Below are 25,403 nucleotides of genomic sequence, written 5' to 3'. Positions count from 1 at the left end.
GTTATGTGACTGCTTGGGGGTGATACTTAGCTCCCACACTGGGGGCTTTGCCCCCAGGTTTGCTTTTGTGGGAGCAGAGGGAAACCTTTCCACACCAGCTCTGACCTACTTAGAGCTCAAACCCAAAGGAGGGCCAAGGATGAAGATGGTGAGGCCGGGTAAGCACACGGGGCATGCCTGCAGCAGCATCTCCTTCCCAAGTTTGGGATGTTTTCTATCAAAATATCTGAGCCCAGCCACTTTCCCAGCCCTTGGGGGCAGTGCGCAGACCCCTCAGACCACACCAAGATGGGGGACCCACAGAGCACCTTAGGGGGTGCAGCCTGCAGCCCCCTGCATCACCCACCTCACATGCCTCGAATCCGTTTTGGGGTTGCTAAGCAACCACTAGACTCGCCAGTGGGCTCCGTGCACTGGTGTTTGCTCCAACCAGCCCCCAAAACACGCTGAGCCCCTTCTCCCCCCCCCCCACCATGGACAGGGACCCCTGGGCAGGCTGGTTTGTGGGACTGCACCTGCTGTCCCCCGCCACCAGCTCAGGGGTCTGGTGGCACTGACCTGCCTCTTTGATGGCATCACCAGTACCCCTGTTCACCACCAAGGAGGTCATCATCCCTGATCCGTTGTCATCACCGTCCCCATTCCTACCACTGTCACAGTCCTCACTGCTGCTACTGCCACCATCCCCATCTCCGTTGCTGTCCCCATCCCCTCCCTTTATCCCTTTCTTTATCAGTACCACTGATCCCATCCCTCTCATCATGCCCACCCATGTCCCCATTCCCACCCCCGTTCCCACTCCCCATCCCTGACATAATTCCTCTCATCATTCCCACCTATGCCCCCATGCCCAGCCTTAACACCATCATTATCCCTGTCCCCATCCCGATCCTTGTCCCTATCACCATCCCCGTTCCTGATCCCATCCCCATCCTCATTTCCCTCATCGTCTTTGTCCCTGTCCCCCTCCCCGTCCCTCACCCCATCCCCATCCCCACATCCCCATCCCACTCCAGGGCCCAAGAGGGGGTGGGAGGGGTCCACAGCTACCGCCCCCCCCAGGGCGCATCAGCCGAGGCAGCACACAGGGGAGCAGGGTGCTGGTTGAGCATCCCTTGAATCCCTGTGAGCCACTCGCACCCGCTCTCCCTGAGCCAGTTTCGAGTTGCTGCAAATGCCACCTCTTCCCACCAGCGAGGGGAAAAAAATAGCTGCGCTCCCAGCACCGATCTGCTCCTAAAAGCCTGCTCCAGCTTCAAGACAAAGGCTGCACTGCTCAGACGGCGCTTTTAGATGGGAAACCAATCCCCCTTCCCTTTTTAGAGCCTCCAGATTGATCGCTGGCTCATGGCTGCCTGCTCCAGCAAAGCAAGATGAGGCATTTCTTGGGGAGCTGAGCGAAGCTGGGGTGATCTATGCATCACGGGGATGGCTCCAGGAAAATCTGTGCTAGTGGGAAGGCCCCCCCAAAATCACTGTGCAAAATGTTGGGAGCATCATCCAATTACATGCAAAACCTGAAAAATTCCACAGTTTGGGTGGAGCTTTGTCCCAGGTCCCCCCCCAAAACCTGCTCCATCCACAGGCCCCCAGTCCTGGCAGAGCCTCTTAGCACCGCGAATCCCGCAGGCTGCGGAGGAGGGATGCAAAATGCCAGAACATTTCTAATCATTAGCAGCGTTTTGAGCCTGAGCCAGCCTGTGCATTTTCCTACCAGGGCTGTTGCTCATAGTGGGGGCCCCCTGAAAACCACCCGCCCTGGGTGATGCTTTCCAGACACTCAGCATCTCCTAAACATGACCCTGGGATGCAGAGGTAAAAACTTATGTCCACGCAGTGTGGGGCTGGAGATGGGTGAGCATGTCACACTTGCAGGGGATCACACATTCCAACTTGGGGACACGCCGGTACTGGCACCGAGCACTTTGGGGAGCGGCAAGTGGAGCTGGCAGGGCTGGCAGTCAGTGAGGCCGGGTCACTGTGCAGCGGCTGGCACTGGCCCCACACGGGGTCCCCGCCAGCTGTCCCCATCCCTCCTTCCTGTTTTTCTCAGGCTGCATATGGCAGCTCCCAGCGCCAGCTCTGTGGGGTGGCATGGCTTCCCCCCGAGGTAAGCGGAGGGGGGTGGGGAAGAGGCTGCAGACCCCCCCAGAAACGAGCAGCCCCCCATAACCTCGTTTTCAGTGATTTTGGTTTTTGCTGGGGAAGCCTGGGTTTCATTGGTGCTTCCAAAACATGTCCAGGAGGAATCATACCGGGCCCCCCTCAATCACAGCAGAGCTAGGAAGGTGTCTCAGCACCTCATCCCCGCTCTTGTTGGGGTGGTGGTGGAAGAGGAGCAATGTCACATCCCTCCTTCTTACAGGGACAGTATTAAATTTTGACAACCTCCAGGGATGCAGGGGCCTAAATATAGAGTATTAAATATCATCTCAAGGCGTGCATCTTTACAGAGATTTTCTCCCTCCTTCGGTCATGCTGGAAGGGCAGGGTGCACTCAAACAAGCTCTTAAATTTGAGCTTTATGTGGAGAGACCTCAGGTGAGAACTGCTAATAACTGCAGGGACCTTGGGAGATGATTAGTTGAGGCATTTTATTAAGTTCTTATTATGGAAGTGCCTCAGTGGCAGCGTGGGAGATTATTTTCTGCCCTGTGAGACCACCTGGTAGAGAAATTTAGGTTTTCCGATCGTGGCTCCTCATTTTGGGTTAGGACGTTTCCAAATGGGGGATGAGGCGATCGCTCGGGCTGGGTCGCGAGGGAGGCGTCCCCGTTACAGGGACCCGCTCGGAACCCGCTCCCGGGCGGGCGCTGGGGGGCTCCGGGGGGGCTCCGGGGGTTGCTCCGGGGGGGCTCCTCGCCTCGCGACGCGGCTCTGGCCGTGCCCGCAGCCGCAGCGCCGCCCGCCCGCTCCCCGCCTCGGCCCCCTCGTCCCGCCCGGCGGCGGAGCTCTCTGGAGGAGGCCCGAGGCCCGAGGCCCGGCTCCCCTCCGGGCCGCTGCCGGAGCCGGGGGCCGCTGTCCCGGCCCTCCCGGGACGGCCCCGAGCGGGCGGCCCCGGGGCTCGAACCGGCGGCGACACCGCCGGGAGGGGCGGGAGGAGGCCCCGCCCCGCGCCGCCGCCAGGGGGCGCCGCCCCTCCCCTGCTCCCGCCGGCCCGCGCAGAAGCCGCCCGGGGCCCGACGTGCGCGGCGGCGGCCGGGCCGGGCCGGGCCGGGGCGGGAGGGCCCGGCCCTCAGGCCCCGGTTTCAGGCCCTGCCCCTCCCCTCTCCCGCCGGGCACGACCAGGCCCCCCGGTGCCCCTCGGCGCGGGGAGACGGCCGCTGAAGCACGGCCGCGGGGCACCCGGCAGCGGAGGGGCGGAGCGACGCCTGCCCGGCCGTGTCCCCGCTGAGCCCGCTCCCGAAGGCGGACCGCGCCCCCTCCGCCCGGGCTCGGCCGCAGCCGCCACAGAGCCACGGGGCGGGAAAAGAGGGCGGCAACGTCCTTCTGCCCCCTCCCCGCAGCTGTTCATACGTCCGTTAATGAGGTCTCACCTCCGTCTTCTTTCCAGGCCAGCGTGGCCCCGTTGTCTCAGCGTGTCCTCACACTGGTGCTCCAGTCCCCTGCTCATCATCTCAGCCCTCCCCTGCTCTCAGTCTGGTAGCTCCGCAACCCTCTGGTACTGGGGAGCCCAGAACTGGACACAATACTCCAGGTGTGGCCTCACCAGGGCTGAGCAGAGTGGGAGGATCACCTCGCTTGACCTGCTGGCAACACTTCCGAATGCAGCCCAGCAATCCCATTGGCCTTCTTGGCCACAAGGGCACATTACTGACTCACAGTCAGCCTGCTGCCCACCAGGACTCCCAGGTCCCTCTCTGCAGAGCAGCTCTCTAGCAAGTCAGCCCCAGACTGTACTGGTGCTTGGCATTATTCCTCCCTAGGTGCAGGACCCTGCACTTGCACTTGTTGAACTTCATGAGGTTCCTCCCAGCCCACCTCCCCAACCTGTCCAGGTCCCTCTGAATGGCAGCACAGCCTCTAGGGGGTCAGCCACTCCTCCCAGCTTTGTGCCATCAGCAAACTTGCTGAGGGTGCACTCCATTCCTTCATCCAGGTCGTTCATGAATAAGTTGGAAAACTCTGGACCCATTACTGACCCCTGGGTGACACCGGTGGCTACAGGCCTCCAACTAGACTCCGCGCCACTGAGCACAACCCTCTGAGCTCTGCCTTCCAGCCAATTATCAATCTACCTCACCGCCCATCTAGGCTGCACTTCCTGAGCTTATCTATGAGGATGTCATGGGAAACAGTGTCAAAAGCCTTGCTGAAGTCAGGGTAGATCACATCCACCGCTCTCCCCTCATCTACCCAGCTAGTCACCTCATCCCAGAAGGCTATCAGATGGGTTATGCATGATTTCTCCTCGGTGAATCCGTGGTGACTACTCCTGATCACCCCTTATCCTCCACATGGTTGGAGATGACCTCCAGGATGAGATTCTCCATCATCTTTCCAGGGATGAAGGTGAGACTGACTGGCCTGTAGTTGCCTGGGTCCTCTTTCTTGCCCTTTTTGAAGACTGGGATAACACAGGCTTTCTTCCAGTCCTCAGGCACCTCTCCTGTTCTTCACGACCTTTCGAAGATTATGGAGAGTGGCGTAACAATAACATCACCCAGCTCCTTCAGCACCCGTGGGTGCATTCCATCAGGGCCCATGGCTTTGTGGATGTTGAGTTTGCTTAGATGATCTCTGACCCAATCCCCTTAGACCAAGGGAAAGTCCTCCTTTCTCCGAATTTCCTCTCTCATCTCCAGGGCTTGAGACTCCTGAGGGCTGATCTTAGCCGTCCTGATCCCTGCATACTCTGACATTTTCCCCATATCCCTCCTGAGTGGCCTGTCCCTTTTTCCACATGCTGTAGAATTCTTTCTTCTGTCTGAGCTTTGCCAGGAGCTCCCTGCTCATCCACACAGGTCTCCTGCTCCCTTTGCTTGCCTTCTTACTCACAGGGATGCACCGATCTTGAGCTTGGAAGTGATGCTTGAATATTGACCAGCTGTCTTGAACCTCCCTCTCCTTCTAGGGTCCTTACCCATGGGATTCTTCCAAGTAGATCCCTGAAGAGGCCAAAGTTTGCTCTGCTGAAGTCCAGGGTCACAAGCCTACTTTTTGCCCTGCTTCCTCCTTGCAAGATCCTGAACTCCACCATATCACAATCACCGCAGCCAAGGTTGCCCCTGACCCTCACATCTCCAACTAGTCCTTCCTGATTTCATTAATACAAGGTGCAGCAGCACAACTCTCTTTGTTGGCTTAGGTCATTAACGTTGGCATTAAGGTTGGCATTGAGGTAATTAACGAAGACATTAAATACTCTTGGACCCAGTGCCTACCCAGGCGGCACTCATAACTGGCCTCTATCTGGACTTTTTCCACACTGATCACCATACTCCAGGACCAGTCATTCAGCCTGTTTTTGGTCCACCTCACTGTCCACTCATCTAACCCATACTTCATCAATTTGTCTGTGAGGAGACAGTGTTAAGCCCTAGTAAAGCCAAGGTAAACAACCTCCACTGTTCTCCTCTCATCCACCAAGTTCACCGTAAAAAGCTATCAGGCTGGTTAGGCACAAGTCTCCTATTTGTAAATTCCCTGCTGACTAGTGATGATCACCTTCCTGTCCTCCACATATCTGAAAATGTTTTTCACCTTCAGCTCCATGAGCTTCCCAGGGACTGAGAAGTGACTGGCCTGTAGTTCCCCCCCCTTTGTCACCCCGACCCTCACATCTGCAACTAATCCTTCCTGATTTGTTAATACAAGATCCAGCAGCACAACTATCTTGTTGGCTTCTCCACCACCTGTGTCAAAAAGTTGTCATCAATGCACTGCTGGAACCTCCTGAACTGTGTACCTAGCTATGTGGTCTTCCCAGCAGATTTCAGGGTGGTTGAAGTCCTCCAGGAGAACTAGGGTTTGTGACTAAGAGGTTACTTCCAGCTGTCTTAAGGCTTCATTTACCTCTTCTTCCTGATCAGATGTCCCGCAGTAAATGCTCACAGCAGCATAAGGCACGGTAGCCTGTCCTTTGATCCTTACCCATAAGCTTGCAACTCACTCTTCTTCCACCCCTAGGCAGAGCTCCAAGTGAGAGCTGCAGCTCCTGCCCCAGAGCATCCTGGCCATGCACACCCAGTGCGGCTTCATGCCTCCACCCCACACCTCTAAATTTAGCTGGAGGCATTGCAGTGTCACAAGCACCAAGCTGCTCCTGCAAGCCTGTTCCTCCTGGCATCATCTGCTCTGACACACTTGTCTTTAAGTTTTTTTTTTTTTTTTTTTTTTTTTTTTTTTTTTTTTTTTTTTTTAAGATTTCTCTTTTCCCTCCCCCTTTTTCCTTGGCTTTTGGAGACCTGGAGGAAACCTGGGTCACAGGGATGTCACTTCTCTATTGCTGCAGTCCCCACTGAGCTGCCAGAAGCTGCCTGGTCCTGGCAAAAGGCTCTGTGTTCCAGCAAAAAGGTTCCCTTCTACTCCAGGAGCATCCTAGCCCCTGCAGCTCCTCTTTCCCTTTCCTTCCCACCCACCTTCTGGCCCTTGCTCTGCTGTAGCAGTGCTGGGCGGCCCCCAAGCCCCACTACCCTCCCCAACGTGCCTTGAGGAAGAATTTCACCCCCCTGCAGGACAATTTCCCTCTAGGGCTGAGAGCACAGGGCACATCCCATCAAGGAAAGGGGCAGAGATATAGCCAAGGGCTCCTGTTTTACACATCTCTTTGTGACAGGAGTGTCTGCTGCAGCGGATGTCCTAGTTAATAACAGAGAATGGCTAGAGGGTTCTTGGGTCCTCTCCCCCCCATCCAACCGTATCACTGAAACCCTCATTTCTCAATCCTGCTGTGACATCAGGAAAAATTCTCATGGAAGCAGCACTACAGCATGCAGCACTCAGATGTCTGAGAGTTACTGTACTGTTTTATGTTTTGACCCTTTTTGGCTGGAGAGGTGGGGAGGATTCAACCCCAGCACAATGGAAAGGGGGACAGATGGGTGAGCTCAGCCCAGCTGCCAGTACCATATTACAGAAGCCGTCACACCTGTATCAAAACCTGAGTTTAATGTACACAACCAATGCTACTACCATTGAAGGGGATGCAAGTGGATCCCAACAAAGCGACCAGGCTTAGATCCAGAAGCTGCTGGGGCCAGGCTCAGGCAGAGCCGAGGGAGTCACGGGTAGCTTTTCCCTTTGCTTCCGCTCCAGGCTTCGTTTCTGGATAGGGCAGGGAAAAGAGGAAAAAATTCAGTACCTGAGCATTTGAGCCACCTCACACCAGCATCCTGGGCTTTCTCCACCAGCTAGACCCAGAGCTGGTTGTGCCAGCCCTGCAGTTGCCATGCCAACAATGATGCTAAATACAGCTCAATGTCCCTTTCTTTCCATATTTATTCATTTCAAAACCACAAACCTCAGACTGCATATTCAGGGCCAGGAAAGGAGCGGAGGCATCCTGGCTCCCACCCTGCCAGGGGTGATTTGTTTTGCAGAGCCCAGAAACCACTGTGAGCTACTCCAGGAGATGACAAAGGAGGTGCCCCCCCCCCACCTCCCCACAAAATCTTACATGGTAGAGGAAGCATTGGTGCTTTGGGAGCCTGTCCACCACCCACAGCCATGGCAACATGAGAATATTACACCAGCACCCTAAAATTTAAGGCTAAGCCCCCACTCATCAACAGACCGGGCTGTTGTCTTCCTCAAAAATGAGGACCCTCCCAGTCCCCCAGTTTGCCCAGAGCCTGGGTTTAAACTCTGCAGTTTTCTCAGCGAAACTGTTCCTATAGCAACCCCTGCCTACGCGTGGGCTTGTGGTAGCATCACGGCCCTGGCTGCCAAACCAGTCCCCAGACATGAAAGGGGAGAGAAAGCCATCAGCTGCCCCCTCAGTGACCCCTGCAGCACCCCAACCCTCGCCCAAAAAGCTTTAAGGTCTTGGCAAGAGGCTAAGGTACAGAGTGGACAGGTTCAGCCTCATCCACAAGGTAGGATGTGACAGTGTGGGTACTGAGAAGACTGCAAAGAGAGGTCATCTCTACCCCTAAGACCTACCTATGGCCTCACCGTTGGCCATGGGCACACAAGCCTCGTATTTTGGCTTGGAGGCCTCCAGCCCAGCCAGCAGTGTCATGAAGTCAACAACGGTATCGATGTCCTGCTTGTCAGCAGTGGCCTCCCGCAAGGCGCTTACAGCACTGAGGCGGCTGAAGGATGTCAGCTCGGAGATGTTGGCCCGGAGGAAAAGAAGGATGATGTTGAGGTCATTGATGGGGCAGGTGAGCATCTTGCGGCTGAGAAGATCAAAGGCAGGCAGCATCTCATAGACAGAGAGGAACCCTTTGTCCCACTGGCAGAGCTGCAGAGCATTGTAGATGACTACAGGCATAAGGAGGACATAGACACCACCAACCGTGAGGCTGATGAGCTGGAAGACAGAGAAGAAGACCAGCTTGCAAGGGATGAGTGGGGGAACATAGGGCTCAGCTTGAAGCAGCCCTGTTTTGATGGAGCAGCTGAACTCATCCTGAAAGAAGATGTTGAGATGGAGAAAGACCAGGTAGAGACAAGTGGCAGCCAAGAACAAGAGCAGGAGAAGGTTCCTCAGGAGGTAGATGATGACCAGGGAGTGGGAGTGCTGTTTGCACACCAGGTAGCGCTCCAGCAGTGGGAACTCGAAGTACCTCTCCTGGCGAGCCCTGGAAAGAGAGCAGTGACTTGAAGCCACCCCACTACTTCACTGAAGCCACCCTGAGTGAGGATACCAAATACACCAAATACAGCACAGAGGGGCTAAAGAAGCACATCCCCATCCCACCATCTCACCTCTCATATTCCTCCCAAAATTGTTCTGGCTCAGTACTGGACTGCTGGACCTTCCTCATGTGCTGTACGAGGCGTACCGAGCGGTTGTAGGACTTGTCCAGCTCATCAATGATGAAGAGAAGATCGGAGTGAAGGGCAGGGGTGGCTGCATAGCGCCACAGCAGGTAGGGCAGGTACATGAGCACCGCCACTACCAGCAGCGAGTACGGGAAAACCTGGGTGGAGAAGACCACCCCCAGGTTAGAGAAATCATCTTAGAGTATCCCCAGGGTAGAGGGATTTTAGCGGGGGTGAGGTGCTGGACTACTTTGCTCCTGCAAGATCCATCCCCACTGCCATCATGGTGAGACCTGGTAGTGCCCAGACACCATCTTGGTGGTCCCATCCAGGCCCATCAACATACCTTGAGAACCCAAAGGGACTTGGTGACAGCATGTCCTTCAGCATCAAAGCCATGGTGGAGGAGTGAGTCCCAGCAAGCCGTGTCAGCATAGGCAGATTGCTTCCCCGTGAAGTTGGAGGGGGAGAAGCAGCTGATCTGCGAGCCTACAAATGAGGAGAGGAGATGAGCACGTGGGACAGGGCTCTTTTTGAATGTCTCTTGGAAATGCCTGTCCCCACTGCATTTTCTGGCCGTCAGAGGAGCTTTACCATCACCTCCTGACACACTTACTTCCCTTTGAGCACAGCCACGGGTTCATGGCAGCAATATTTAAGCCCAGCTAGAACCCAGTGTGAAACCTAATCCTGCAGCAGAACATTAGCCAAATCCTGTTCTGGCTTGAGGTTGAGAAACACCCAACAGCTCTATCAGTGAAGTCCTGTGTACTGCCATCACCAGCCCATCCCAGTCATCCAGGCAAGCACCAAGACAAGGAGGCACCCTGGTACAGTACAGCCCCCAGAGAGCACCATGGGGAACCCCGACACTCCACCAGCAACTCCTCTGAAACAACCCTGCTGTTGCAGTGGGAACACAAAGGAGTGCTGTAAGCAGAGCAGCCGGTGAGCAGTGGAGCACAGACAAACCAGTGCCTTTAAGATTGCTGGGGTTTTAGGATTGCTGTTTGTGCACCGTGATGGCTACCAGAAATTAGACAAAACAATAAAACCCCATCAGATTGATCAAAATCAATTAGAATCCACAATCAACTAATAGACCTGAGACAGAAAGCCTGGAAATCCCATTTTAGAGGATTTTAGCGTTCTGTCTCAGAGCATGCCCATGTGTGTGAAAACACCAAGCTTTTACAGCACCCACCACCCCCATAGACCAAATCTGTCCCAGCAACAAAATGTGATCAGTGGCTGGTGCAAACCCCCGTCCCCCACAACTCACCAGCAGAGAACTCCCGGGCAAAGGCCAGAGAGACGAGGAAGAGGGGCAGCCCCACTGCGATGAACTTCAGCATACGGTCACTTGGCAGCTCCAGACGCAAGCCCTTGGCACGGGAGCCACTGGGGTCCGGGAGGAGGGCATCCGAAAGCATATACTCAGCAGCTGTGTGTGACAGGGACATTTTTCTATCTGGGACAGGACGCACCACAGGGAAATGGAAGTTGGTGCTGCTGCCTGGAGCTCTGGTACTGTCTGAGGTGCAAGCAGCGTGGCAAGTGATTTTGTACGTCTGAAGGTATCGCATGCCAAGCACTGCCAGCCAGGCAGCTGTAAACGACAGCTTAGACAGTGCGTTAAATTGACTGATAATTACAGGGGAAGCCTTTCCCTGGTGAGGATGCAAATAGCATGCCTTGAAATAGGGAAAAAAAAAAAAAAAAAAACAAACAAAAAAACAGAACACCTCGCAGTCACAGCACCACGGCCAGGAAGACAGCATTCCTGCCCAGCCACCACTTGTCCCACTGCATACCAGATCTTGGTGGTTTTACTCCCCTCTCTCATAAGCAGATGTATTTCCAGCAGCATGTTCATGGGGTGTGGGACTCCCAAGCTATTTTTGCCTCCTGTAACAAGCAAGTATGGGGCATAACCCTACTGAAAAGCCCCAGCTGAGTGGCCCCACAGGGTACAAAGAGCCCTTTCCAGCAATCCTGCACAGGCAGAGAACTAGGGCTCCTGAAGGTCCCCCAGTCCCAAGACTTGGGGACAGGCCAAGGGACAGTGGGAGCTGAGATGTCAGTGGCTGCACTACTGATGCAGAGCATAGACTGCAATTCCCCGCATGCCAGCTTTTTAATCTCTCCCTCTCACCCTCTCCAGCCTGGCACCATGGGACCAGCAGCCCACACAATCAGGGACAAGGTAGCAAGCTCCAGTGGGAGAGCAATGCAAGTAGAGGGATCTAGAAATAAGCAATATGGAAATCAGAAGGGGGTGGTGGGATGGAAAAGAGAAGGGTAGAAAAGCTCCCCCACTCTGGCAGTACGGCTGCTGCCCAAAAAGCAGGCAGCCAAAGCCCTGTGCTGACAGCACCAAGCTGGGGGAGCCCTGGGCTGCTCAGCCAAGCCGAGGCGAGGGAGTCCCCACCATGCTGCAGCTCTGAACAGTCTCTCAACAGTCAAAACCCACAGCTGCTGCCAAATTTCATTTTTGCTGCATTTTCAAACAAAAGGAGTCTCCAAATCAGAGTGCCAGGATGATAGACGGCACAGAAGGGATGAGCCAGGGAGGTCCCAAGCCAGGTGGGGTTACACCCACATGGACTCAAACCTGCCCAGGCACTGAGATCATCCCACCCTGCCCACAGACAACCACACAACCTTCACCTCCGCAGGAGATGGGTCCTTTATTACACATGGTCAAGTTCAAAACACAGACTGAGTGATGCCCAGTTTCTACCCAGATTTATCAGCATGAACAAGAGGCTCCTGAGTGCACTTAGCCACATTTCTGCTCTAAACCAGGCCTGGACTGTGGGCAAAAGTGCACACGCTGAAGCCAGCAACGCTGTTACCCATCAGATGAGGTTTCTCCCAAGCAGCAGAGACCACAGACCATATCACACCACTTGCTGCAAGGCAGACATCACTGCAGCAAGGCTAGATCCAGCACTACCATGTGCTAGAGGCACGGAGATGCACAGAACCAGTCCTGTCCTGCTGATGAGCCTCATCCTAGTTTTTATCAATGTCCAGCTCCAGCTTCCTCAATGTCCTGTGAAAGAAGACAGGTGGCTCACAAACGAGGTCTATCCACTTGCCCCCACTGGCACCCAGTGGCAGGGAGAGGCGGTGGGCATGAAGGTGCAGGGGGAGGTGGCGAGCCTTGCTCTGCTCCAGCTTCAGCCTCCTCAGGGTGATTTCAGGAAGCTTCTGCAGTGAGGACAGAGAGTGGCATGAGGACAGACCCAGCATCCCTTCCACAGTCCCACGTCAGCAGCCTGACTTCAAAACCCCAGCAGGTGCCACCAAACAGCTGGTCTTTGCAACACTCTGTGGCACAGTACCTGCCTTACCTGGGGTGCCAGCTTGTTCCAGTGTGAGTATTTGTGATCCCCCAGTATTGGACACCCCAACCCATAGGCCAGGTGAACCCGGATCTGGTGCTTCACTCCTGAGATGAAGAGGAAGAAGAGGAGAAACATCACATCTGCCACAGTGGGCATCAGCTCCACACCTGCCATCCATCCACCAGCATTCTTGCACCAGATAACCCTGTGCTGAGACCACTGGCAGCAAACTGTTACTTCCCAGAGCCTTGGCCAAGCTCTACAGCTTGTTCCTACTTCCAGGACTGCTCCTGACTGCACAGAAAGCACAGTCAGGCACAAAGCACAGAAAGCACAAAGCAGCTGGGCAGCTGTCACAATGCACAAACATGGCCAAACCTCACCTGTGATGGGCTGGAGCTCCAGCAGAGAGCAGGCAGATGAGCTAGCCAGAATGCGGTACCGTGTCACAGCACTTTCTGCACTGCGATTCTTGCGAGTTTTCAGCACCTTCCCATCCTCAGGAGACAGGCGGTAGTTTGGAGCCAGTGTCATCTGAATAATAAAGAGAGGGTGAGCCCATAGGAAAGGGAAGAAAGCATTCAAACTGTGGCTGAGATGGTGCTCACTCACCTTGTAGTGTGGCTGGTGGCTCTGCACCTCCTTCTCTACCACGGGGATTTCCACAATGCCCTCAGCAGGGTCAGGGTGCCCTACGCTAATTGCCCTGTGGAGGGAAAGCAGAGGTCTGTGGGGTGCAGCTCCAGCCCTCTGCACATCTAGGACAGGAACCCTCCCTCATCTCTCTTCCCAGGAGCCAGCCCTCTAATGGGTGACCCAAATGCTCATGATCAAATACCCATTGCTTCCATAGAGCCCCACTTTCCAACATCTGCACACTGGCAATTCTCCCTTTGCTCCTCGCCAAAGACTTTTTTTTCCTACAAAACCATTCCTACCAGTATATCTTCTCCACTTGGCGAGTTTTGAAGAGGAGTCGGATCCTGTCTGCTGCCTCCTTGCTCCGTGCCAGTACCATGACACCTGTGGTCTCTTTGTCCAGCCGATGACACAGGTGCAGGGTTTCAGCTCTCATGTTTTCCAGCATCTTGGCCAAAATTGGCAGCACATCAGTGATACAGTTCGTAATTCCAGGGCCACCTGCATAACCCACAGACAGCAAGGCAATAAGGGCAGGTATTCACATCCTAGTCTAGCTTAAATTAATCCCACAAAACAAGACGAATGGGCTGCAAGATATACCGGGATTCTTCTCTTAACAGTAATCAGTGAGAGACAGCACTAGGCATTTCTTCTACAGAACAAGTTGCTAAGGCAGCTCAATTCGAGCCATGATCTAAAGATGGCAAACACCCCACACCTTTCCTTGGAGCTGAAAGGAAGAAAGAAAACCACAGCACAAAAAGGACAGAGACAGAGGACCCCTCTAACACCATGACAGGTATAGCTATTCTCCCCTGTTTGGTCAGATGGGAGAACCCCCAAGCCCAAGGCCCCTTCTGAACTCACTACATGCTAAAACCAAAGCGATGACCCACACTGCGCGGGAAACATGCAAGGTATCTGCAGCCCTACAGCATAACAGCAGCGGCATTCTTTGTGTTTGGGGGTGTTTTCTACCACCTCCCAACGTGCCATTGCCCATGAGGGGGACCAGCAGACGTTTCACCCGGTGGGACGGGCACCACGCTGGCCCCGGGCGCCCCTCACCGTGCACGGGGAGGCCATAGGGCTTGTTGAGCACCACCACCTCCTCGTCCTGGTACACGGCTCCCTGCTTCAGCACTCTGGCCAACACGTTGGGGTGCACCCGCTGCAGCGCGGCCAGCTCTCGGGCCCGTCTCCGCGCCGGGTTCCCGGGCACCTGCGGGGGACGAGAGGCAGGCGGCGGGACGACGGCTCCCGGCGGTCGCTGCTGGGCACCCCGCGGAGCGAGGGGAGCAACGCCCCCGGCCCGACCGCGCTCACCTCCCGCTTCTTCTTCTCCTCCTCCTCCTCCTCCCTCCGCCGCGCCCGCAGCCGCCCCGCCAGCCGCTCCGCCCCCGCCGCCCGCCCGCAGACGGAGCGCGCGGCCCGGCACAGGGCGGCCGCTCGCCGGCGCCACAGCGCCCCGCCGCTCGCCGCCATTTTCCTCTCCTCCCCCTTCGCCCTTCCGGCCAATGGCGGCGGCGCGGAAGGCGGCCCCTCGGCCTCCTCACCCAACGGGAAAAGGCGGAAGGAGATGAGCGACAAGGCGCACCGCCAATGGAAAAGGGCAGTGCCGCCCTCCCGTCCCGCCCCTTCGGCCGTTTGAAGGCGGGCGGCGGTTGGGGACCGGCAACGGCTGCGGCGCGAGGACGGGAGCAGCTGGGGGGCGGCAGGTATCGGGCCGGGGGGTGGCCGGGCCGTCGTGTCGTGTCGTGTCGTGTCGTGCCGTGCCGTGCCGTGCCGTGCCGTGCCCCGCCTTCCGCAGTGCGTGGGGAGGCCTCGGTACCTCAAGCCCGGGGCTGCCACACCGCGGGGGGGCTGCTCTGAGGAGGCCAACCCGCGCCCCACTCCTTTCCCCCCCGCTCGTGCCCCTCCACAGGCCGCGACACAGCAGCACTTTACCCAAATTGACGGAAATTTATCAAACTCGCAACAGGAAACGGAAAGAAAAAAGGCGAACATCCCTTCAGGAGTCACTGGTTGGTGAGGCGAGCTCCGGGCCTCCAGTGGTGCAGAGCCGCTTGGCAGCCCGCTCAGCAGCCTGGCTGCGGCCCCTCCGCAGGCAGTGCTGGATGCGGGACTCCAGCCCCTCACACTTGGGCCGCTCCAGTAAGGGCTTGTATGTACGGGCTTTGACGCCTTCCATGAAGCTGCTGGCCTGGTTTTGCACTGGAGGTTTCAGATCTCCCCAAAGGACAGTAGCAGTGACATCCCCTGGTCCTGCAACGTAAGTGAAGAAATAGCTGTACTTTCAAACATCTGTTTGATTATCCCCTTGTTTATTTATTTTTTAAACCCGTTAATACTATCCCTATATAATTTCTGCCATCTTTTTACCTTTCCCTGCAGCCACAGGAGCAGCATCCAGGCCTTGTAACATGTTATGCAGCACTTGAGTTTTGACTGCGTGGCTGGCCCAGAGCTGCTGCAGGTGGGTAACATTGAACTCCTGTACCTCCCGGTCATAGATCCACTGAATGTTCTCAAACTCACAGTCATACAGGACCAGGGGAAACTCCACAGCCATGCTAGGGAAAAGGAGAGAAAGTGTTACAAACAGATGGCTAAGGGTTTGGAGGCATGCTAGAGAGGGCCTGCAATAAAAAAGGATCACAAGGCTAATGCAACAGCACAACAGCTGGCTCTTTCTGCTAACAACAGTACTGCCTCTCACAAAACTGCTTTTTTTGATATATATTTTTTTTAACCAAATAACTAGGGCTAAAACCATCAATAACTTGTCTGAGTAAAGCAGTAACAAGAAAAGGTGATCTTTAACACTATCTCAGAGAGAGGCCACTGGCAGCTTGCTTCCTTCCTGTACAAGATGGCTTTGCAGGCTGGCAGAAGAGGGCTTTGCCACCAGTGCTTCGCACACAGTGGTCTCTGAGAAGCAGCCTAGGAGGTTTCCTGAGCTGTCCATACCTGTACTGTGGTTTTCGGGGGTTCTTCTCTACATCCAGCAGCTCATCAATGATTTCTGGGCTCTCCATCCTCTGTCCGATCAGGAAAAGGATGGCCATCATGCAGCGCACTTGGTGGTAGAGGAATGCTTGTCCTGTCACCTCAAACTGGCATAGTCGAAAAGGGTCCTGCAGCCCAGCTTCAGCTCCCCTGTCCACCCACATCACCTGGGCGCTGAGAATTGTTCTCTGGAAGTTGATCACACCGTTGGCCACGTCCATTTTACACAGGTTACGGAAATCATGTGTCCCCACATACCTCTGGGCGGCAGCGTGCATGAGGGCCACGTCAAGGTCCGCGCAGGGAAAGAAGTAGCGGTAGGTCCTCCTGAGGCAGCTGAACCGGGCGCTGAAGTCAGGCTCCACAGGGGACCAGGCCAGCACGCGGATATCTGGTGGGAGCACCCTGTTCAGAATATGGGTGTAGCAGAGCTCTTCCTCTGATTTACTGTTTTTCCCTTCTGAGTTACCCTTGCAACCATTTAGTTTCTTCCCCTCTGACAGGTTTGAGCGGAGATCCAGGGAAATCACCTGCAAAATTAGGAAAACTGGGATTAGGTAGTGGATGGGTGTACTTTGCATGTAAAGCCAAATCTTCCTACACCTCTGCCTTACATTTTGGTAGAAATTCAGGATCTCCTACAGAGGAAGGTATCTTAAATTGGTCTGTCTTACCACTCCTTCCTGTGGGTAAAACTGCAAGTGCCTCTACTGAGCTTCCTACCAGATGCTACAGATTCCTTTAATAAAACAGAGAAACTTGCAAACTGCCTACATAGCAGAGACCTACATGGTCTCTAAATGGCTTCAGTTTTAATCAGTCTGCAAGATACACATGTGCTTTTTTTTTTTTTTTTTTTTTTTTTTTTTTTTAACTCCTCCCGCCTCCCCCACACTGGAGATCATGACTTGCACCCACTAACAGTTCAACTGGCTGAGAAATCTAGCATGGGAACAGGTGAATTAACACTTGCAGGTTTGTAAGCGCATCAAGCAGCACATGTAAAGGTGGTCCATGCCTTTATTTCATGTGGTTTGCTTTGTGACCTAGAGCAGATGAGTGGTGCAGGTTAAAACCATCCCAGCAAAGCAAAAGCTAAGCACAATCTGCTCTCAGAGCACAAGCAGGAGGAGGAAGAGGAGGAAAGCAAAGCCACCCTAAAGCTCTGATGGCAGCATGCGGAGGCTGTGCCTTCCCGATGGCTCCCTGCCACCATGTGGGCCAGCTGCTCCCCTCCCTCCAGCTCCCACTCCCACGCTCCCTTCCGCTGGCTGCAGCTCTCCTCAGACCCTTCTGCACGGGAATTCAGCTTTCTCAGTCTGTGGGAAGCCATCCAGTTATTATTTTTGCTGTGTTAGTGAGTTAACTCAGCTGAGAGGGGTCTGCCAAGCATTGCAATTGGCACAGGAAGAGCAAAATGTTCATGTGGGGAAGAAGGGGCATCTCCCCTTTTTGGCAGTGCTGAGCTGTTCTAATAGCTGCCCTGGCTCAGGAAATGGCAGCCTAAAGTGCATTTTATCCTCCCCTGAAAACAACAGCACTAATAATCTATTAGTGTCTGAAAAAGTTCTTTAAAAACAAATCCAATCTGCACTGCCATGTACTGAGCACCAAGCTCATCACCATTCATCACTAATCCCATAGAATCTCCATCCCGAGCTCCCCACACTGGAGCTTGTGAATCCATCCTGACCTGCCCAAAGGCACTGACTCCTTTGTCTGTCCGCCCACAGCGGTGATAGTTGGAGGTCTGTCTGTCATCTACCAGACGTGTCTTCTTCAAGGCTTCGAACAACTTCTCTTCAATTGTGTTGCTGGTGTTCTCCTGGCTGGCAAAGCCTTGGTACCCCCAGCCGAGGTAAGCAATCTTCAGTGCCACGTGCCTGCGGCTGTAGGCGCTGAAATCAAATGGTCGCTGCTGCTGCTTCCTGTGTTTCCTGGAGGCTGAAACAGTGTCTTTTGCCACAGTGCTCTCCTTGCCCTCAAACAGCTTTTCCTGCAGTCGCTTCACCTCCTCCTCCAAGTCCTGCACCCTCTTCAGGAGCTGCTCTCGATCAGTAGCCCCACTCCCATCTGCCATAGTGAGTGCGTCCCTTGGAGTTTTAATCAGTAGCTGGTAGCTCCTCAGGTCCTGCAGAGAAAGGAGAAAATCTGTGTTTCTGCCTTTTTGTGCAGTTTTTATTACACGTGTGCCTGTAGGCTTTCTGTAAAGGAATTATCTACGTAATTACGCTTTTGTCTCTTTTTCATCATTCAGTGTTCCTAGCAGCATGTGGGAACAGTCAAGGTGCTTGGCTGGGGCAATTTTATCTTACTTGAGGTTCCAAATCTCTTTGGCACTTTTAATCACTCGTCTTCCTCCAGCCACCGCTGTCAGACCAGCTCTGCTCCAGCAGCCCAGCACGGCAGCAGCACATTCCCACATTTCCTGTGCAAAGCTGTCACGGAGCAGTTCCCGTTCTCGCCGTGTGCTCAGCTAGCATCAACACTTCAGACAGCCTGCTAACAGCTACCAGTCATCTCGCAGCACCATCTGCTCTAACATTTCATAATGGTATCGCTGCTACACGATTGAAACTTGCATTTCCAAACCTGTTTAATGGCATAAAGATAGCCCCAAACCTGCACACTAAATGTGAACAGTGTCCACGTCCCTTTTGCAGCCAGTCTTGAGACTCACCTCAACCAGACCCCCCACAACTCAGCCTGGAGCTCTGCCTTTAGGCTGTAATGGTCAACATCTAAATGAACATCTTTTCCTCATCTGTGGAAATAAAACACCCTTTATTTGATGTCCCTAGATTTAATCATGACTAGGTATGGTGTTTTTGAAAGAACATAGTGGTTTGCATAAAGGGAGAATCATTAATACCTCTGACAAGGCTTACAGCCACAGAGCAAAGTGAATCTGCCCTGTGTTTTTATCCAGTCTCACACTGATACTTCATATGCAGTGCCATAGTTTGCAGTAGACTTGTATATAGTTAGGGACTCCTCTGTGTAACTGGAGCCTAGATTGACACCCATAAACTTGAGAAGCTTCAGGGTGGCCAAGAGTCAGAGACTCTTTCTCAGAGCCCCTTTTTACATGTCTTCATCCAACTTGGATGCACTGCAAGACATAAACTGCAAGTTTATTTTTGCAGGATCCAGCCAGCCCAGCAGAAACCATGGAGAACACACAGGGAGCAGAAAGGTATAGATGGGCCACTCTGAGCTATGAGGAGCAGCATGGCAGCAGTGAGAGCTGGAGAGTACCCCCCCGCTGTGACCCCTACACTGTGGCCACGGGGCTGAAGCCAGCCCTTCCTGCATTTGCAGAGCCCCCTGCTGCACCGTGGTCCCCTGGGAACTCAAGAAGGCTGGCAATGAAGAGGAAGGTGCTGAGGCGGAGACCTGATGGAGGAGTTGAGGTCTCTGATGAGTCAGTCATCAGCACATGGGACACCAGTGATGAGGTCTGGAGCCTGAGACAGAAAATGTGTCAGCTGAGCACTGGCCCAGAAGACAGCCTTTCTGAGGGAGAAATTGAGACAAGCAGCAGCTCCCTTGAAGAGTCCTCCCTGGAGCCTCACTGTCACCAACAGACCCCTGGGGATGGTCCCCCCTTTCTTCTCAGGGTCCTCCAGGGCTCTCCCACCTCTCAGTACACAGCCACAGCAGGACCACCCAAGTCCTTCATTCCACCAAGGTTAGAAGCACTGGGCCGAAACCGTGGCAAAACCGATCGGGTTGCCAAGTACTTTGAATACAAGCGAGAGTGGGAGAGGTTCCATGTGCCAGGCGAGGACCAGCGGAAGGATTTGCGCTGGGGCATTCGGGAGCAGATGCTCGACCGGCCTGGCCTCCCCAGCAGGCCACAGCGCACCTGCGTCCCCAATGCCTACATGGTGCCCACAGAGAAGAAGAGAGCTGCCCTGCGCTGGGAGGTGCGCTGGGACCTGGCCAACGGCCTCATCCCTCGAAAAAGCACCTTTTTCTGAAGTCCTGCAGCACCCACACTGTATTCACAGATGTTTTTTCCTCCTCCAGGTCCTCAACAACTCTGAAAATCTCCTTTGTGTTTATACAAGTGTGTTGTTTATGATGTACAACTTTACCCAGCTCCTCAGGTTATGGGGTTATGAACATCTTTGCTTCTCTATTACATCATGCAAGGCTTCATGTGGAGTAACTATCAGAAAGTATAGGAAGCAGACAGGGTAAACCCATTCAAATTACAAGATTTTCATGCTCTAGAGAATAAACAATAAAATGAGGCTTGTGATTTTTGCATTGAATTGTGGCAGTTCCCCTGAATCGGTTGCTGTGTGAGCTGTTTTATTTAAGGCGTCTTGGCAATATGCTTCTTTAATAAAGCATGTGAGAAGATCTGTTATAGCTGTGTGGATTAATTAGAAAGACCACGTGGTGCAGGATTCTCCAAAAGCTCACAGTGAGCGAGTATCATCCCAGGCTTACCCTTGCACAGCCAAACTCTAAGCTCCCCCCACTTTTTTTTTTTTAACCTCATTTTAACAACGATCTCTAGGGCGTGCGTTCAGACCCTCTCCCGCGCCGTTCCGCTCCGCGCGCTCGCGCCCGCCGATTTCGGAGCGGAGACACCAAGAGCAAGGCCGAGCCCGCGCTCCTCGGCGGCTGGGCCGCGGCTGCCTCCTCCCGGCGCTGCCCGCTGCCCCCAGGGCCCTCGCCCGCACCCACCCTAGGGCCGCCCCTACCTGCACTGCTGCCGCTATCGGTATCGGTACCGGTGCCGGTGCCGGTGCCGGTGCCGCTGACCCGGAAGCGCCCGCCCGGGGTTAACCGCCCCGCCCGCCCCGTGAATGTTCACGAGAATGGAATATTCATACAGCTCCCTCCCGGGGGCGGGGCTGACACCGGGCTGAACTTAAAACCCAGAAATCCCAACCCGGTTAAAGTCCAGCCCAGGTCTGGAAAGTCCTTTGCATTTCTTCTCCCCATCCCGCTCTCTCCCCCCCCCCCCCCCCTTTTTTTTTTCCCTCTTTGTTGGCCTTTTTTCCTGGTGCAGGACCGTCTGGTATTCCAGAACGAGGCAGAGCTGGCTCTGTCCCCAAAAGGGTTTTATTTACCCTAATTCATCCCAGCCCTTTCATTATTCACCAAAAGGGTGGCATACACCTCAGCAGCTGCCCAACCTTCCCATTCTGCAAAGGACACATGAAGATCTACAAACCAACCTGACTTTCCATTTTGATTACATTTTCACTCTGCACTGAGCTGAGACAAGGGCTGGGGCCAACCAGGGGCACACGCACAGCTGAGGCATGACTTAGGGCTCGCTGTGAGGCTGATGGCTCCATGGCCACGAACCCCAAAGTGAGGACGTTGCCACCTGACCCTTACTCGGACCACAACCCTTCTGTGGCATGGTGTACCTGGTCAGGGCACCACAACCCAAGCTGCGCCACCACAAGCTGGCTGCGGCATTGCAGTCCACCTGTGTTATTGCAACCCAGATGTGTGGCTGTGATCCAGCTGTGCCATCCCATTCCAGCCATGCACTTGCATTACACCAATGCTCCCATGATCCAGATGTGCTGTTACAACCCAGATGTGCTGGTGCAATCCAGCTGTGCATTTGCAATTGCCTATCTATGCCATTTTAACAGACATCCAACCGTGATCCAGCTATGGCACTGATCCAGCAGTGACATTGCAGTCCAGCCATGTCACTGCAATCCAGCTGTGCTTCTGTGATCCAACTGTCCTTCAATCCTTCCACGTCATTGCCACCCAGATGTGCTGTTGTCACCCAGCTGTGCCACTACAGTACCACTCCACCCTGCTCTGGTGCAGCATGGCATAGGGGTTCCTGATGTCCTTGGGGTGCCACTGGATGACAGGGGACTGTGGCAATAGCCACCATTGCCACCCAGCTCCCTGTCACCCTGCAGGGGGAGAGAAGAAGCAGTGTGGAGACAGTGACACAGCACATTGGGGGAGACAGAGGATGCTCATTAATTTCTGTCTAAGCACTGCACATAGCTGCCAGCAGCTGATAGTGAAGTGGGCAGCAAGTTGAGGGGATGAGGGTGTTTGGGTGGGGATAAGGATGGTCAGGACAGACAGTGATGCTCAGGAGGGATGAGAAGGTTTGAAATGGCCAAGGACAGTTACTAAGGATGAGGGTGTTAAGGAAGGTGGAGGAGCCTGAGGACAAAGACAGCTGGGAGGGCTGAAGATGGTGGAGAAGGATGAGAGTGCTCAGGAGGTGTGAGGAACCTGGGGACAACATTAGTTGGGGAAGACAAGGATGCTGGGGAGGGCAAAGGCACAGGAGAGGAGGGACACCCACCTGCCTTGGTGCCACCCACCCTCTGCACAGGGTTTTTGCTAGTGGAAAGCTCATTTTGGGGTAGAAAATGAAAAAAAGCTGGATTTTACCTCAGCCAAGGGGACTCTGGCATTGCCACTGTGCTCCTGTCCCTCCTACCCTTTGCAAAGGGACAAGGCCCTGAGCTCCCTGGCCCAAGAGCTGCCCCCTGCCAAAATCCACCCCCACTCACCTCTGCCTGTCACAGGAGTGCTGTGCACTTGGTCCAGCTCTGAGTAAGGACACACAGCCTGTGAGACATCTCCCTGGTGTCTCCTAGGTGTCCTCCCCCTTCTCCAGTGCCCCATACCCACCTTGCTTGCAGATGTAGTTCTAGAGCACTGGCAAAGGGGTGCTGGGCTCGGGAACCCCAGGGTTCCCCCTGTGAAGGTCGCTGCAGCTGGGGAACATCACGGGGCAGAGGCTTGGTAGCTCCAAGGACAGGGCTGTCAGGGCTGGGCATCCACGGATGCTGAGCCCCTTGCCCCCTGCACCCCAGGCTCTGTCTGTTCCCTGGTCCCTGCTGCCTGCAGAGAGGGTCTGGTGGCACAGAAGGTGACCAAGGGTATGTGTGTGTGTCCCCTGTGGCTTCAGGGAGACCTAGGCACGAGGTGGGGATCTCAGGCACCCTTTCAAGTTCCATAGGATGGGGCAGGTGCAGCATTCTGGGAGTGGGCACCTGGAGGCAAGCCTGACACTCTGGGAAATGGGCATCTAGGGCTGGTGACAGAGATGATACGCTTGTACTCTGCTGCTGCTTACCAGGGTGGCATGGCAGTGGTGGAAGCCCCATCACCTCCTGCTTGTGCTGAAACCTGGGCGGCTTCTCATTGCTGTGGGAATAAAAATGTTGGTTTTGCAGAGTTACATTGTTTAAAGGTAAGGAATGTGGTATTGAGATATGCTTGCAGTGATAAGAAAATTTAGCAGGCGACCTTGTAAAATGCAGACAATCAGATTCCTTAGAACAATTAGGTGAAAATCACGGTGTCAAGTTGGATAAGTGAAGAAACGTTACCACTTCAAACAGTAAAAAAGTCAAAAGAAATCAGAAATTTAACTGAAGGCCATGCATTGTCTGTGAAGCATCAGATAGATTGTGAACCTGGATTACCCACTCAGTGGGGAAATGGGAGGGTCCTGTCATCATCAAAAAGTATATAAACTGTGTTTTGGAACTAGTAGGTGTGCTCTCCTGCCATTGCAATCGCACATAAATTACTACTTCACTGAGATCCTCGCCTAAGTCTAAGTTACTGGCTACAGAGTGTTTCTCACACTGCTGCCTCAGCACCCTGCAGGCCCAGTAGCCCTGATATGCAGCTGTCTCATTTGCAGGGTCGAGCTGCTCTGGGGGTGTTATAAATGAGGTCTCAACTCAATCTGAATTTTGTAATATTTATAAAAGGAATATTTCTAAAAGGTATAAAAGGCAAGTAAACAGAGCTGGGTGTGCAGGGAGTCTACGCTCCACCAACACGCACACACAAACATCAAACATTCTAAATATACAGAACATTGCTTTACATACTAAACGCAAGCATGCCTATACATACGTACAATCAGGAAAGGTAACAAACAATCCTTTAAGTTCCATAACTTACTAAAATCGAGTACGCCTACACATATTCACGATCAGAAAAGGTAACAAACGATCCTTTAAGTTCCATGACTTAAGTCTCCATTTTCCATTCCCTTTGAACAATATGTCTTGCTTTAAGTTGTCAAGCAACTCAGTCTTCAGGCCTTATGTATCCCCTTCTTCCCAGATCGAAGAAAAGCATATCCACCTCCTTTTCAAGGCCAATAGGGCCTGGGTCAAAAGGCACGTCCAGGTCAGCAGGGGGCATAACAGCAAAAGCCTTCGATGGCTGCAGCAGCAGAGGGGCCCATGGCGTAGCAGTCAGATCAGCAAAGGAGCCCGCAGCTCCCTCACTGTCTGGCAAACCACATGCTTCTGACTGTGGCCCCACAGGGCTCTTTAAGGCCTCAGAGACTGCTCGCCAGGTGCCGAGCAATCCCACCGCAACCTTGTCGTTTTTAGTAGCAGAGTCCCACACTTTGACCTCAATTTGGTTCCATATTTCAGGCTCATAAACTGTCCGATTGTTAATAAGGAGAATGATCTGTAAGGTTACCAGGACAGTCTTTGTTCCTAAGGACGTATGATTCCCCATAATGTGCAGCTGCTTAACAGTGAGAGGCAGTTGTGTGCGCGGCTCCGCTTCTCTCAGCTTGAGCTTCTTCCCAGCTCCGGTGCGCCAATTCCAGCGACTTTCAGTACGAGCTTCTCCGAGTGGTTTGCTGAGTTTGGCCGAACCTATCTTCATGAGGTGATCAATGTGCCTGTTCCCGTCCGTCTCTATTCTGCCAGCCTGTTCCTTTTCATTCCTTCTTTCTACTTCTTTACTGATGATATAACTTCATCGTGTTGCCTTTTTTTATCTTGATGGCAGGCTCCCTTCTTATACCCTTCACCCCACAGCAGTCCTTTTCAAAAACATCTTTTAATTGGTCATACAACTTTGCATATAACAACAGCAGCAAACACCCAGAAACTTCCATGCCTTAACAGCTGGAGAACAAGAAACCGGAGACTGCATGGGGTCTCCTGAATCACCGTTCTTTGTTCCCTCTAAACTCTTTCACATTCCTGATGGTCTCGTCGTTAAGAGTCTGATGTTATCATCAACCATGGGGTTTTCCCACCCCCATGGCCACACTCCCACATCTCCCCCTTCTTTATTAACATCAACCATCTTCTCGACGCGAATTACCACTCCATATATAACACAGGGGATCCGTAGAGCTCAGGGGCCGACGGCTGCCGCCAGCCTCGCCCTGCGCTGCTTTGGGTCGAAATCCCCCCGCTTTGGGCTCGGGGGCCGCCCGGAGGCCGCTCGCCTCACGACGCGGCTCTGGCCGTGCCCGCAGCCGCAGCGCCGCCCGCCCGCTCCCCGCCTCGGCCCCCTCGTCCCGCCCGGCGGCGGAGCTCTCTGGAGGAGGCCCGAGGCCCGGCTCCCCTCCGGGCCGCTGCCGGAGCCGGGGGCCGCTGTCCCGGCCCGAGCGGGACGGCCCCGAGCGGGCGGCCCCGGGGCTCGAACCGGCGGCGACACCGCCGGGAGGGGCGGGAG

At 54.2% G+C, this 25,403-nt stretch overlaps 4 protein-coding genes across 8 annotated transcripts; 1 reads left to right on the top strand and 3 right to left on the bottom strand.

Annotated features, from left to right (window-relative positions):
- Window positions 1–6,950: 6,950 nt before the first annotated feature.
- PANX3 (pannexin 3) lies at window positions 6,951–11,453 on the bottom strand. Of its 2 annotated transcripts, none has more exons than XM_084495562.1 (5): window positions 10,214–11,453; window positions 9,278–9,420; window positions 8,875–9,089; window positions 8,104–8,747; window positions 6,951–7,266 (listed from the first exon to the last, which is right to left on the bottom strand). In XM_084495562.1, the coding sequence occupies exons 1-5, from the start codon at window positions 10,710–10,712 to the stop codon at window positions 7,205–7,207; spliced, it is 1,563 nt and encodes a 520-aa protein (XP_084351688.1). In that variant the 5' UTR covers window positions 10,713–11,453; the 3' UTR covers window positions 6,951–7,204. The 2 variants fall into 2 exon arrangements, with proteins under 2 accessions (XP_084351688.1, XP_084351689.1); XM_084495563.1 differs by having other exon boundaries at window positions 8,116–8,747.
- A 149-nt stretch (window positions 11,454–11,602) lies between these two features.
- On the bottom strand, window positions 11,603–14,631 carry RPUSD4 (RNA pseudouridine synthase D4). Its single transcript, XM_084495568.1, has 7 exons — window positions 14,253–14,631; window positions 13,995–14,148; window positions 13,223–13,424; window positions 12,897–12,990; window positions 12,668–12,818; window positions 12,291–12,388; window positions 11,603–12,147 (listed from the first exon to the last, which is right to left on the bottom strand). The coding sequence occupies exons 1-7, from the start codon at window positions 14,409–14,411 to the stop codon at window positions 11,950–11,952; spliced, it is 1,056 nt and encodes a 351-aa protein (XP_084351694.1). The 5' UTR covers window positions 14,412–14,631; the 3' UTR covers window positions 11,603–11,949.
- A 237-nt stretch (window positions 14,632–14,868) lies between these two features.
- Window positions 14,869–25,403, bottom strand: PUS3 (pseudouridine synthase 3). Of its 4 annotated transcripts, none has more exons than XM_084495565.1 (6): window positions 24,465–25,403; window positions 23,032–23,102; window positions 17,629–18,066; window positions 15,897–16,465; window positions 15,309–15,499; window positions 14,869–15,191 (listed from the first exon to the last, which is right to left on the bottom strand). In XM_084495565.1, exons 3-6 carry the CDS (start codon window positions 18,013–18,015, stop codon window positions 14,938–14,940), a joined length of 1,401 nt encoding a protein of 466 aa, XP_084351691.1. In that variant the 5' UTR covers window positions 18,016–18,066; window positions 23,032–23,102; window positions 24,465–25,403; the 3' UTR covers window positions 14,869–14,937. The 4 variants fall into 4 exon arrangements, with proteins under 4 accessions (XP_084351691.1, XP_084351693.1, XP_084351692.1 ...); XM_084495567.1 differs by lacking the exons at window positions 23,032–23,102; window positions 24,465–25,403 and adding an exon at window positions 20,654–20,797 and having other exon boundaries at window positions 15,897–16,326; window positions 16,405–16,465; XM_084495566.1 differs by lacking the exon at window positions 24,465–25,403 and having other exon boundaries at window positions 23,032–23,110.
- Window positions 17,661–20,306, top strand: HYLS1 (HYLS1 centriolar and ciliogenesis associated). Its single transcript, XM_084495569.1, has 2 exons — window positions 17,661–17,793; window positions 19,082–20,306. The coding sequence occupies exon 2, from the start codon at window positions 19,106–19,108 to the stop codon at window positions 19,916–19,918; it is 813 nt and encodes a 270-aa protein (XP_084351695.1). The 5' UTR covers window positions 17,661–17,793; window positions 19,082–19,105; the 3' UTR covers window positions 19,919–20,306.

The sequence above is a fragment of the Aythya ferina genome (assembly GCF_964211825.1).
Source record: "Aythya ferina genome assembly, chromosome: 22".
Taxonomy (NCBI): Eukaryota; Metazoa; Chordata; class Aves; order Anseriformes; family Anatidae; genus Aythya; species Aythya ferina.
This window is presented reverse-complemented; position numbering and strand designations above follow the sequence as displayed.